This window comes from Fukomys damarensis, unplaced genomic scaffold, assembly GCF_012274545.1.
Source record: "Fukomys damarensis isolate Sample0158 unplaced genomic scaffold, DMR_v1.0_HiC HiC_scaffold_17, whole genome shotgun sequence".
Taxonomy (NCBI): Eukaryota; Metazoa; Chordata; class Mammalia; order Rodentia; family Bathyergidae; genus Fukomys; species Fukomys damarensis.
In genome coordinates this window covers 54,190,426-54,204,677 of record NW_022900929.1, presented here as the reverse complement: position 1 = coordinate 54,204,677, position 14,252 = coordinate 54,190,426, and the positions used below count along the sequence as shown (strand labels likewise).

General features: G+C 34.3%; 1 protein-coding gene and 1 non-coding gene across 5 annotated transcripts in view; both read left to right on the top strand.

Annotated features, from left to right (window-relative positions):
* The window catches only part of Hectd1 (HECT domain E3 ubiquitin protein ligase 1), a 95,187-nt gene that overhangs the window by 32,389 nt on the left and 48,546 nt on the right, over window positions 1-14,252 (top strand). For all 4 annotated transcript variants that reach the window (XM_010633563.3, XM_010633565.3, XM_010633564.3 and 1 more), the window contains exons 8-11: window positions 1,645-1,759; window positions 2,547-2,721; window positions 10,905-11,043; window positions 11,251-11,421. In XM_010633563.3, coding sequence (XP_010631865.1) covers window positions 1,645-1,759; window positions 2,547-2,721; window positions 10,905-11,043; window positions 11,251-11,421 — 600 coding nt within the window. The remainder of the gene's footprint in view (window positions 1-1,644; window positions 1,760-2,546; window positions 2,722-10,904; window positions 11,044-11,250; window positions 11,422-14,252) is intronic.
* LOC117286602 lies at window positions 8,108-8,214 on the top strand. The gene has a single exon (XR_004517770.1). It is a non-coding gene; the product is annotated as a U6 spliceosomal RNA (small nuclear RNA).

Here is a 14,252-nt window from a genome sequence, read left to right as displayed (position 1 = left end):
TCTTTTTTTCAAAAAAGGTTTGTGTTTTTTACTCCTTCTTTTTAGATTTTTTTTTTTTTTTTTTTTACAGTTAGAAAATTAAGATTCAGGTAAAACGAAAAAGGTCAATTCAAATATATGATCCTTGTGCTCACCTTGGCAGCACATATACTAAAATATATGATCCAGGACTCCAGAGTCTGTCTTTTGTGTGTTGATTTGGCATGGTGGAAGGTAGTCACCAGGCATACTTGGATTCAACTTTCTGCTCATTCACAATTATGGCTTGTGATGTTTGGCAAGATTTTAAAGTTTGACTTAAAGTTTTGTCTGTAAACCAGACGTGTGTGTGTACCAAGAATATATATACAATATATACACATTCCTAGTGAGATTATTGTGACAATTAGAAAAAAATACTTGTAAAGCACTTACTGTAGTATTCAGCACATTTTAGATGTTCAAACTATAGCTGCTATTATAGTTATTTACTTTTTTTTGGTACTGGGGATTGAACTCAGATCCTTGTGCTTGGGAGGCAGGTGGGGGCACTACCACTGAGCTAAATCCTCGGCGCTTCAGTTAACTTTTGTACTACTAACAGGTACTTTAACAGCTGTTCAGACTTATGACCAGTCTCTCTCTCTTTTTTTTGATACAGTTTTGTATATCTTGATTATAGAGCCTCAGTGGGTTTTTTTGGTACAACATACTTAGTTTATACAGTACTGTAATTTTTGCTGATGGTACTGTGGTTTTATATTATACATTACAATACGGCATGTAAGAGTTATGCAAATAAAAGCAGAGTCATCAAGTGGAGTTTCCTTTGACCATTTCTTTGTTCTGAATATTGTAATGTACATACTATATACAATTCCTCATTTAGTCACCAATTTAGTTAATGACCTAGTTGCCAGAACAGAATTCGGACAAGGAATATCTGTACATTAAAATTTTTTGTAACCACTTAGTAGCTTTCTGCCTTGATAAGGTGGTCACTTGAATTTTGAATTGTTTGAATCACTTTGAATTGATTACTTCTTAGAGTGATGCTTATAAGGGCGATTATTAATACTGAATAAGCAAAGCAGGTTTTAAGAGTTTCTATTTTAAGGTAATATTCAGTGCTAGGGATCGAACCCAGGGCTTTGTTCATACTAGGCAAGTACTGTACCACTGAATTACATCTCCAGTTCTATTTCAGATATTTTTAAAGTCACCATATAATTAAAAAATTATATTAAATAATCTTCAGCAAAGCATTACGAGAGGTGTAGGATGATATTAGTGGTAATAGGGGAAAGACAGTTCTCATTAACTTTTTGGGTCAAAGAAATAACATTAATTAGCATTGTATAGGAATCAGTGAAGGTGATTGACAGTTCAGAAACTGAATAGTATCTCTGTAAAGAACTTGGGAAGACAGATTTTATGGAGGAGGTGTGAATAGATTGGAATAAGTAACTTGATGGGTAATAACCAAGTGAAATTAACCTGTTACCTTTAAAGATAAGAATAGCTGCTTTTGAGGTGATTAGTATAAAAGCAGAGGTTGGAGTTAGTACCTATGTGGTAAACTAATTCTGGAAAATTTTTAGATTGTAGAGTTGAATATCAAAGAAATAAGCTATTATATTTAAATTAAATGCTTTTCTTCTCAAGACTTTGTTACGGCATGGTGCAAATCCAGATCTGAGAGATGAAGATGGGAAAACTCCATTAGATAAAGCTCGAGAAAGGGGCCATAGTGAAGTAGTAGCTATTCTTCAGTCTCCAGGTGAGTAGTGAATTCTTTCCTTCTAGGCCACCTGTTATCACTTTCCAGTTTCAGTTCCATAGAGGTAGCTATTTGTAGTCACATTAACAGAATGAAGTAATCACTTAAGAGTCACATAGTCATATACATACATGTATTCTTACTTTTGAGGAGTCTTTAACAGTTTATATTCATAAATTCTTTGTAGGACTATGACTACATGATTCTAGAGTGACCAAAACCTCGAAAGTTCAGGGAATTTAAAGATAGCCAGATTTGGATATTATGCAGATGAAGTAATCTGGCCAGTTTTTTGTTTTGTTTTGTTTTGTTTTGTTTTGTTTTGTTTTGTTTTGTTTTTGAGTTAGTCTCCCTTTGTAGTTCAGGCTGGACTTGAACTCATTATGTAACCCAGACAGGCCTTAGACGTGTAGCTATTCTCCTGCCTTAGCCTCTCAAGTGCAAGGACTACAGATGTGCAGCACTACACTTGGCAGCCTGACCAGATTTTTTTTTAAGAACTGATGAATGCAGAGCCTCTGAAATTTTTAAAATTATATGGAATATTCAAAATTCTCCTTTAAAAAAACACCATCAATAGATACAATGCCCTAATTTCAGATTATTGTTAATCAGAGATGATCATAATTTGTTGTTTTTTCTTTTGTTTTAGTGCTCAGAATTGAACCTAAGATTGCTTGTATGCTAGGCAAGTGCCTTACCACTAAGCTATAATCTTAGCATAAGGTTCATTTTCCTTAGAGAAAATTTCTAAAAAAGTATTTTTTAAACAATACTTTGTCTGCAGGTGACTGGATGTGTCCAGTTAATAAAGGAGATGATAAGAAAAAGAAAGATACAAATAAAGATGAAGAAGAATGTAATGAACCCAAAGGAGATCCAGAAATGGCACCAATATACTTGAAGAGATTATTGCCAGTGTTTGCACAAACATTTCAGCAGACTATGCTTCCTTCAATAAGGTAGGTATTCATATTATTTGTACTTGTTACTAAAATTATACCATTATATTGTTTTATTTATCTCCATTTTCCAGAAGGATTTAAGCTTCAATGTTAGAGTAATAATAAAAATTAGACTGAAAGTTAGAAAGTCATAATATCTTTCCTTGTAGCGATCTGTTTTAAGAGAAAGTGGTTGGAATATCAGGATCATATTCTTAGCCTGTTTTTTAGCTCCTTGAATACTAACTCATTAGAGAAACTTGAAGTATAGCAAATTTGTATTGAACTTTGTGGAGGCCTCTGACAGAGTCAGTGTGAGATGGCCACTGGAGGAGTTACACGCTCAGCTTGGCTCTTGTTCCACTGTACTTTTGCAGGTTTGTGGGGAAATAACAGGCAAGTTATCTGAATTCCCAGAGAACTCTCAAAAACTGTCTGTCACCCACCACTCTGTATTGTTACTTATTTCCTCACTAGCTTGCAAAGAGTTAGGATTAAAGGCTACTTAATATTTCTAGGGAGACATATTTGGAAATATGGATGGGAAACAGTATGCACAGATAATACTAAGTTGTGAGTTAATCCATCAGCATGTCTGGGTGGCTTTCCTTTTATTGTATATCCATAGTGAATGCAATTTATTCCACTTTTTTCCTTTTCCTCTTTCTGTCTTTTTTCTTTTTTTGTACCATGGATTGAACTCAGGACCTTGTGCTTGTGAGGCAGGTGCAGTACCACTGAGCTAAATCCCTGGCTCTATTCCATCTTTTGTTAGTAATGTGGTCCAAGCTATAGAGTAGCTTGGTTGCTATAGTATCCTCTTAAGTAGTCTGTTTTTCTTTTTGTCTTGCCTGTCTATAACCTATTTGTATATATTAGGCTGAATTACATTTTAAATTTTTAATTATATCGCATCATAGTACTATTTCAACATTGTGTAGATTTTGTTTGGCAATGAATAAAACTTAACCTCTTCAATCCTCAGACTTGCAAGGTCTTATGTTATCTTCAGCCAGCTCTTTGACTTCATTTATCACTGTTTAACCCCAACCCACTTAAACTATGCTAGCATTCGTTCTGTTTTTGGAACACTTTAAGTATATCTGTATTATAAGGTTTTTATACTTGTTTTTTATGTGCTTGAGATTTTTTTACCAGAACTTTTGAATAGATGGTTGCTGGGCTGGGGATTTAGCTCAGTGGTGTTGCTGCCTGCCTCACAAATGCAAGGTCCTGGGTTCAATCCTCACTGGTATGAAAAGAAAAAAAAGAATACATGGTTGCTTCATATTCAGATTTTAACATCCACTGAAGTTTGTTCAGCTAATTTAAATTTATTCATTAGTCGTGTTTTACTATCTTCACAGAACTCAAATTATCTGAAATATCGTCCCTTCTTTGTTTCCTTTTTTTTTGTTTGGTTTTTTTTTTTTTTTTTTTTTTTTTTGTTTTTTGAGACAGGGTCTCACTATGTAGTTGAGACTGACCGGGAACTCACTATGTAGCTCAGGCTGGTCTCGAACTCTTAGCAATCCTCCTGCCTCAGCCTCCTGAGTGCTGGAATTACAGGCATGTGCCACCACGCCCAGCCTTTGTTTCCTTTTTTATAAAAATTCTTTTATTGTAATACTGGGGATTGAATCCAGGGCCTTGGCACATGCTAGGCAAGTGTTTGGCCATTGAACTATACTTCTAGTCCCTTTTACTCTTCTTCTTGTTTTTGTCTGTCTCTCCTCTGAAATAAGCACCATAAGAGCTGGCTTTGTATATGCAGTATTTCTACAAAGGGCCAGGAGGTATAGAAATGGGCCTGATCCTTTTGTTCTCAGCAGATATTTAATGAATGATTGAATAAATATTTTGTTAGGAATTTCAAGTATTTATGAAGTACAGGATATGTTTAGAAAGCTCAGTAAGTAATATTAAGAAGGTAAACAGGAGCTTTTTATGACCTATGAAGAAAGGCCTTTGTAGGTCACGATTATGAGTATGGACTTTGACTCACAGTTAAAGGACTATTAAAGACCTGTGAGGAAATTTGACACAGTTAGATTTCTGATTTATACAAGTCACTCTGGCAGCCTTGTGGAGAGAAAGATTGAAGTTGGTTAAGAATGGAAACAGACTTCTTAAATATGCATTGCAATAGAAAATTTAGGCAGCAGTAGTAGAGTTGGGAGATGGATTGCATAGGGATTGGTGACCAGTTAGATGTGAAAGTAAAGAAAAAAATTGAAGGGTAACTACCAGCCTTTTAGTTGAGTGGGAATTTGAGTTTGGTCGTTTTATCTTTAGGAGGTTTATAGTTTTTTTAAGACTCAGGTGCTCAGATGTCAGTTTCAGAGTTGACATTGAAGTTCAGACAATGTTTTACGTAGAAGAGAAATAGCTACAAAATAATTGACTGAGCATTTAAGCGCTTAGTTTTTTAGGGGTGGGGATTTAGCTCAGTGGTGCCTTGCAAGGGCAAGGTGTCCCATGTTTGATCCCTGTACTGCAAAAAAAAAAAAATAAATAAATAAAGTTTTTATCTCTTCTCCAAATAGCTTCAGGGCTGCAAGAGTTAGTGGGAGCTTTTTTAAAATTTTTTTTATTTTTTAAAAAGACTTGTTTTTTTTTTAAATGAAGTTTAATGTTTTTTATTAGAATAAGATGGATTTATTTTTTAAAGGAAAAAAATGGTTGAGGAAAGTAACTTCAACAAAATACAAACCTGTGTAAAAAAAAATCCTAATGTACTAACATTTAAACAGAAAGCACTTAAATATAATTTAGTATCTAGGCACATTTGGTCAGGTATTAATAATAATTTGTTATCATTCAAAAGTTTAAACTGGATCTTCAACTTGAAGTTTAATTTTCAATAAAGTTTTAAAGGACTTTCCATCCTCTCATTAAAAGGATGTTGAGATGTATTTGGAATAGAACTGCTTTGTGAAAAAAATACATGTTTAGGGCCGGGGATTTGGCTCAGTGGTTCTGCCACCTGCCTCACAAGTGCAAGGGCCTGAGTTTGATCCCTGGTACCAAAAAAAAACAAAAAACAAAAACAAAAACAACAACAACAACAACAACAACAAAAATATATATATATATAATGTTTAGCATAGTTCCTAATATGTTAAAAGTCTGTGAAAAATGGTAGTTCATTTTTTGGAATTGCTTAGCAATATTAAAGGAGAATAGATTATACCCTGAAATTTTAAAATTTCAGATTAAAATTTTGTTAGAAGATTATAAACAGTTCTGAGTGAGGTAGTTAAAGGAGTCTGTGTATATGCCAGCATTAACTGTTATAGCCTGTGCATTGTTGAGCAAATAAAAGGTAAACAACAGATCAGTGAAGGCTTTATAACAGGGTAGCAGTATCAGTGGGGGAGTAGTTTGTAAAAAATCTGATTTTTTTCTTTTTCTTTTCTTTTTTTTTTTTTTTTTTTTTTTTTTTTTTTTTTTTTTTTTTTTGAGACAGGGTCTTGCTATATAGCTCAGGCCTGCCTTGAATTCATGGAAGTCCTTCTGCCTCAGCCTCCCAAATGCTGGGACTGCAGTTGTGCACCACCACACCTGGCCAAAATTTGTTTTCGAATTTGGCAGATTCCAAAGTCAGCTTAAAAAAAAAGAGGAGATTATTCAAGAAAAATATTGAATAGATTTAAATCTTTAATAATAATATCATTATAACTAGCAGAAGACTCTATACATCAGTGGAAAAATAGTCTCCCCACAAGAGCCAGCTACAGGGGCTGGGGATTTAGCTCACTGGTGTCACCGCCTGCCCTGCAAGGTCCTGAGTTTGATCCCTGGTCTCCCCCGCCCATGTATGTATGTGTAACTTGTGTGTGTGTTTGTTTGTTTGTTTATTTATTTATTTATTTCCTTTCTGGTACCAGAGATTGAACTCAGGACCTTGCATTTGCAAGGCAGGCCCTGTACCACTGAACTAATTCCTGGCCCCAGGATTTTATTGAATGAAGTTTTCTCAGATCATTTAGGGGAAGGTTATTTATTAAATGGTACTACAATATCTGCTTTGTAGTTTGACTTAGAAATTTAATTTAGTTCTTACCTTATACTCTAAATCTAAAGGAATTCCTGAGAATTTGAAATGTATTAAGATGGGTGCAGTGGTACACACCTATAATCCCAGCACTTTGGGAGGCTGAGGCAGGAGGGGCATGAGTTCAAGACCAGTCTGGGGCTACCTGGCGAGTTTAAGGACAACCTGAGCTATATAAGGGAAACCCTGTCTCAAAAAAACAAAAAAATAAAAACAGTAAAGTGCAATATAAAACTATAATACATAAATACCAATTTTATAACTGACTAAATAGCTATTAACAAAAACTGGTAGGAACTAATCCTGGTAATTCAGGGAGTTTCTCCTCTGTCCATCCATGATTTTCTAGGCTGTACTTCAATTTGTAAATAAAAAACATTACTTCTTTAGAGAAAGTTGAATGTTATGAATGCAGCTTGTTAGTAAATACAGAGATGCCATGCTGTAGAAATAGCTTTGTTAGGTGCACTCCTAGGATATTAATAGGCAATTTTGTCTCTCTTTCTGTTCATTTACCTCAAAGCTAATGATATCTGCAGCTTCGAGCCTAGAATATTGTTAGATGATCAGAAAATAATTATTACATGAATTTATTATTTACTCATAATAGAACAGTCTCTTAGTCTCGTGCAGTGGTAGCAAACCTATATGCACCTGTTCTCCATTTGGCTATTTGTATCATTGAAAGCTCTAAAAGATTCACCATCAGTGGTCTAGTATATTTTCAGTGTTTGTGTACTTTATTGTGTGGCTTTATGAGCTACACCTCCTTTAGTCAGAACAGAGTAGTGGGTTAATAGAAGGAAACAGGCCTATCACTTGTTAGTAGTGGGAATATTTTGGGGTATGGGATTATTAGTCTTTTTATTTATATGGGAACTAGGTATAGTGAGCATGAATTTTAATATTGAAAAGGCCAAAAATACTTTTAACTCAGGGCTGGGGATTTAGCTCAGTGGTGCCGCTGCCTGCCTCGTAAGTGTGAAGTCCTGAGTTTGTTCCTTGTACCAAAACAAAACACTTTATTTCAGAATTTCCTTTTCATACGAAATTCCAGGTGTTTAAAATTAATAGTTTTATATTTATTATAGGCAATTTTAGATTAGTTACCATTTATATCATTTATTTTTGTAGGATAGTAATTATATTGCTTTTTACTTGATTTTCTGAAGTTACATTGTGTTAACAGTAGTGCTAGTTAAATGTTAAATAGAGTAGTACCTTTTAAAAAAATTACAGAAATGGGCCAGGGATTTAGATCAGTGGCACCATTCCTGCCTCGAAAGCATAAGGTTGTGAGTTCAATCCCTGGTGTGCAAAAAAAAAAAAAGATTACAGAAATGATAGGTGCTTGCTTTGGCAACTCATATACTACAATTGGAACAATACAGAGAAGATTAGTGTTGCCCCTGTGCAAGGATGATGCTCAAATTCATGAAGTGTAACATATTTTTCTGGAAGATAAAATAAGTACAACTCTTGAAGACATAGGCCCAGTTAAGGGCTTTTTGAACAGAATCCCAGTGGCAGAAGAAATGATAATGAGAATCAACACATGGGATCATAGCAAATAAAACGCTTCTTCATAACAAAAGAGACAACTAACAGAGTGAAGATACAATCTACAGAATGGGAAAAAAAGTTTTGACAGCTATTCCTCAGACAGAGGACTAATACCTAGAATATATAAAGAACTAAAAAAAAAAAAAATTAGTCCCCTCATAATAAAAGACCATTAAAAAATGGGCAACAAAATGAACAGATACATCTCAAAAGAAGTTCAGATGGCCAATAAATGCATGAAAAAAAGTTCATCATCTTGTATCCAGCTACTCTACTGAATCTGTCAATTAAGTCTAGAAGTCTTTTGGTGGAGTTTTTTGGGTCTTCAATGTAGAGTATCATAGCATCAGCAAATAATGATAGTTTAACTTCTTCCTTTCCTATCTTTATTGCTTTAATTTCTTGCTCTTGTCTAATTGCTGTGGCTAATGTCCAGAACTATATTGAAGAGGAGTGGTGATAGTGGGCATCTTTGTCTTGTTCCTGATTTTAACATGAAAATTTTCAGTTTTTGGTCATTTAATGTGATGTTGGCTGTTGGTTTTTCATAGATAGCCTTTATTAAGTTGAGATATAGACCATCTATTCCAATTTTTTGCAGGGTTTTTAATCATGAATGGGTGTTGAATTTTGTCAAATGCTGTTTCTGCATCTATCGAGAGGATCATGTGGTTTTTGTCCTTGACTTTGTTAATATAGTATATTACATTTATTGACTTACGTATGTTGAACCATCCTTGTTCCATTTGACCCAGCCATCCCTCTGCTGGGTATCTTTCCAAAAGAACTAAAAGAATCATCACAATGAAATAATTAAGTCACACTTGTGTAAATATTGAATAATTTCTCTGGTGTGAAAAACTATAATTGTACATAAGATCCTAATGATATAATTGACAATGTGAAATAGGAAGAAAGGGGCTAAAGGGGTAGGGAAAGTGGAAAGGGCAGGGGAAAGGCAATAAGGGAAAAGAAAAAAAATGAGGAAATGAAAAAATGGAAATAAAGTATTTGTAAGTAGTGAAGGGAAAGGGAGGAGGGGGTGAAGGGAGGGGAGGGGTAAGGGCAAAAATGAAAACCAAGACCTGTCACTTAAAGGTACAAGATCCCAATAATGAATGTAACTTTACTGTATATCTAAAATGTACCAATAAACTCAATGAGGAAAAAAATACATACTATCATACAGAATGTTTAACTAAAAAAAAAAAAAATCCAATTACAAATGCTGGTGAGGATTTAGGGAAAAAGAAACTCTACTATACTCTTGATGGTACTATAATACAATACACTGTTGATGGTACAAGCACTGTGGAAATTAGTGTGGAGGTTCCTCAAAAAACTAAAAGTAGAGCTAGGCGTTGTGGTATAAGCCTGTAATAGCAATCGGGGAGGCTGAGGCAGGAGGATCGCTGTGAGTTTGAGGCCAGCCTAAGCTACATAGTAGTTCTTAGCCCTGTCTGAAAAGCAAACAAGAAACAAAGCAAAATAAAACTAAAAGTAGAAAATCCATTTGACCCAGGTATTCCCCTCTCAAGGTATCTTCCCAGAGTTAAAATCATCATATTTCACGGATACATGCATATCCATGTTTCTAGCAGCACAAATTATAATAACTAGATGTTGAAAATAGCATATACATCAACAGATGAATGGATGAGAAAGATGTATACATAGTGGAGTACTACACTGCCTTTATAGCATTCGTAGGTAAATGGTTGCAACTTGATAACACAATATTATGTGAAATTAGCTACACAAATTCACATATGGCATGGTTTCTCCTAAGAAACCACACACACATACACAGCAAAATAGAAGAGGTAAATAGGAAGTAGGGAGAAATTGAAATACCCTAGTTACATATTCTGTTGTTAAAAATATTTCAGTGTATACTAATTAGTTTAAATTGTAATTGAAAGTTTATCTTAGTTTGTTGAAAAGAAAGCTTGTGTTATCTGGGTTTTTTTTTGTGTTTGTTTGTTTGTTTTTTTTTTGGTATGGGGGAATCAAACTCAGGACCTTGAGCTTGTGAGGCAGGCTCATGCCATTGAGCTAAATCCTTGGCCCCTGTTTCTTTTTTGTAAGAATCTTTTTGACTTATGTCTTGTACTGAGTAACTACTTTGAAGATGATGATATACAGTTTAATAACTATTTGTCTCATTATTTTGTTCTGAAAATGTTTTATTTTTTTCATAAAAAGGAATAACACATTGTCAGTTTAATGAGCTCGATATTTTAATAACAGAAAAAAATTTCCTCAAAATAGACATAAAGTATTGTACCAGTATTTTTCTTTTTTCCATTCTCCCTGTGCTAGTGTAGTCCTTACTTTTCTGTATTTTTTGTTTTTTGGTACCAGGGAGCAAACTCAGGTCCTTGTGCTTGTGAGGCAGAAGCTAGAACCACTGAGCTAAATCCCCAGCCCTTCTGTATTGTTTTATTGTTTTTTTATTGTACTTTTTAGCAGAGTAAATAAAAACTTAGTATCAGACACTTTGATTCTTACTAAACCACAGTTGCATTTTGATTTATTTTAGTTTTATAATTTGGCTTTATAAAATTCTTTTCTTTTCAAGGAAAGCAAGTCTTGCTCTGATCAGAAAAATGATTCATTTTTGTTCTGAAGCACTGTTAAAGGAAGTTTGCGATTCTGATGTTGGCCACAATTTGCCCACAATATTAGTGGAAATCACTGCAACTGTTCTTGATCAAGAGGTCAGTTTTTCATCTTCCTTGAAACTCTTGTACCTTCACTTTCCTTTAGCTAGTAGTTAGTGAAATAAAAATTTGGTTTTAATTCCAATAAATTATTTTGTTTGTTCCCATTACTGGATTTGTCTGTTTTAGGAAATAAAACTTGTTTTTATCATATTCCCTTAATTTCTTTGCCATCATGTACTTCTTTTCTTTTCCCCCCTCCAGGATGATGATGATGGCCACTTGTTGGCTTTACAGATCATAAGGGATTTAGTAGATAAAGGTGGTGATATCTTTTTGGATCAACTAGCCAGACTTGGTGTAATTAGCAAAGTGTCAACTTTGGCAGGTCCTTCCTCTGATGATGAGAATGAAGAGGAATCAAAACCCGAAAAAGTAGGTGGTCTTTTAATTGTAACCACATCATGAACAGAACTTGTTTTGAGGAAATGAATATTTCAATTTGTGATTGTTCTTGTTAAAACAGTGGTGCTATGGAATAGTACCACCTGCACTATTTTAGTTGATCACTTTTCTTTTTAAAGTTTTTTATTGATAGGATTTGAATTGTACAAAGTTCCAAATTTAGTAAAGAGTGTCAAGATACCCTCCGCATTCACTCACTAGGAACATTTTACTCCATTTGCTTTATCATTTTCATAAAAACTCTGTGTCTACATTTTAAGAATATTATTTGAAGGTAAGCTGAATATAGTATATCCCTTTTATATTATATCTAAATACTTCACCCAAAAAATAGCATGTTCTTGATAGGCATAGGCATAAATACTGTAATCCCAGCACTCCAGGAGATGGTAGCAGGAGAATTTCAAGTTGGAGCCCAACCTTGACTATTTAGCAATTTAGTGAGATCCTGTCTCAGAATTAAAAAAAATAATAATAAAATGGACTGAGGATATAGCTTACAGTTGAAGCCTTGGGTTTAATCAACACTATCACTATCATAGCCATAGTAAAGCGCAGCACATTTTCTTGTGTAGTACTAATACAGTTAAAGTCAGAAAGCTTAGTATTTAGGAGCTGAGGATATAGCTTAGTGGTAGTATGCTTGCCTAGATTGCCTGAGGCCCTGGGTTCTGTCATCTACACCATGAAAAATATTTCTTTGAAATATTTATAGAAAACTAATAGCTAATCCAGAGACTGTGTTTAAATTGGCCATTGTCCTTAATGTCCTTCATATCACATTTTTTTGTGGTCCAAAATCCAATTGAGGGGCACATATTACATTTACTGATCATGTTCCAGCCAACCTGCAGTAGTTTTGATAGCCTTATTTTTTTCTTTCTTACCCTTCAAAGAGGGGAGACCAGTAATTTGAACCAAGAGATTTGCTTTGCATTTGTGTCTCTCTTTTTTTTTTGGTACTGGGGATCGAACTAAGGTCCTTGTGCTTGTGAGGCAGGCGGCCGAACCACTGAGCTAATCCCTGGCCCTGTGTCATTTTTTTTTGTAATTATATTCAGGTTATATGTTTTAGTAGGAGTACTATAAAAGTTATGCTGAGCCCTCTTTGCATATAAAATGTTTTCTTTTGTTGATGTTAACTTGGATCACTTGGTTATACCACTTGATTTCTTTCTTGGAAAGTTAATCTTTTTCCTTTGGTGATTAATAAGCTTGTAAGGAGATAACTTAAAATTATGTAAATATGTTGTTTTTATTTAATATGCTAGTTCCATTGCTTCTTGACCTCTAAGATCACGTGGATATACTAGTTCCAATATTTTTGGATAATTCTTTCTTTAGACTGTAATTATGATATACCCCATCTGTCTCTATTAATTACTAGCAATATTTATTCCTAACATGTAGTGAATGTTTATATTTATGCAAAATAGTAATATTTGTGAGAAAATGGTATGGTATGGATTATGATTACAAAATTCTAAGGGAGGTGAAAGTGTGTATGTGTTTCCTAAATCTGGTGATTGATTGACATTAATGGGAGGTGGCTTTTTGTTGTTTTTTGTACCAGGGATTGAACTTGGGACCTTGCTCTTTCAAGGCAGGTGGTGGAGCCACTGAGCTACATTCCCAGCCCAATGGGAGTTTGAAAAACAAAATAAAACCTATTGTCTATGTTCATTCCTTTTTTTATTTTGTTTTTTGTGCATTCGTGGGGATTTGCCCAAGAATTTGGACATATGAGCAACCTCCTGGAATTCTTTCATTTAAGAAATAGGTTACTGCCAGGCATGGTAGTGCATACCTTGCTGAGAAAAGATGATTGCTGAGAGAGTTTGAGGCCAATTATACATATAAGCCAGATGTGGTGATGCATGGTTATAGTTCGAGCACTGGAGGATTGCCGTGAGTTCCAGGCCAGACTGGACTACACAGCAAGATCTTGTTTCAAAAAAAAAAAAGAGACACAAAAGAAAAGAAATAAATTCTAGCAAAACCAAGAGAGACTTTAAGGAATCTTTTTTATGTGTACATGCAAAAGATTTATAACAGCCAAGGCTACCTTGAAAAGGAACAAAGTTGAAAGATAAACACCAATGAATTTCCTTTTATTTTTTCCTTTTTTTTTGCATGTCTTCTATAAAGGAATAACCAAGAAAGTATGACAGTAGTATAAAGACAGACTGATGACCACATATATATGGTCTATTGATATTCAGCAAAATTAAGACAATTTAGTCAAGAAAGGGTGATATTTTGGAAAAAAGTGGATAGCAAATGTATAACATTGAACCCCAACGGTTAACATATATAACATATATAAAGATTAACAAGGCCTCTACAAAAGAAAAAAAGTTTTTAAAAAATGATTTTTGGCTTTGAAAAGTTTTTTTTAATGGATCTTTTTAAAAATAAATTTTATCCCATCCCCTCCCTACGTACAGAAGTTAAAATGGATCTTTAAAATGTTATACTATAATTTAAAAATTAGTAATTTGAATTTCATCAAAATTTTGCTTTTCAGGGCCAGGGATTTAGCTCAGTGGTGCCACAACTGCCTCGCAAATGCAAGGTCCTGAGTTCAATCTTTAGTATCAAAAAAATTTCTTTTTTTGCTATTGAAACATACTTAAAAGCCAGTGGTGGTAATGCATGTCTGTCTTCCCAGAACTTGAGAGGCTGGGGCAAGGCCTGCCTGGGCCTCATAGCAAGTTCAAGGCTGGCATGGACTAGATAGACTCTTCTGCAAAAAAAAAAAAAAAAAAAAAAAAAAAAAAAAAAAAAAATTAAAAAAACAA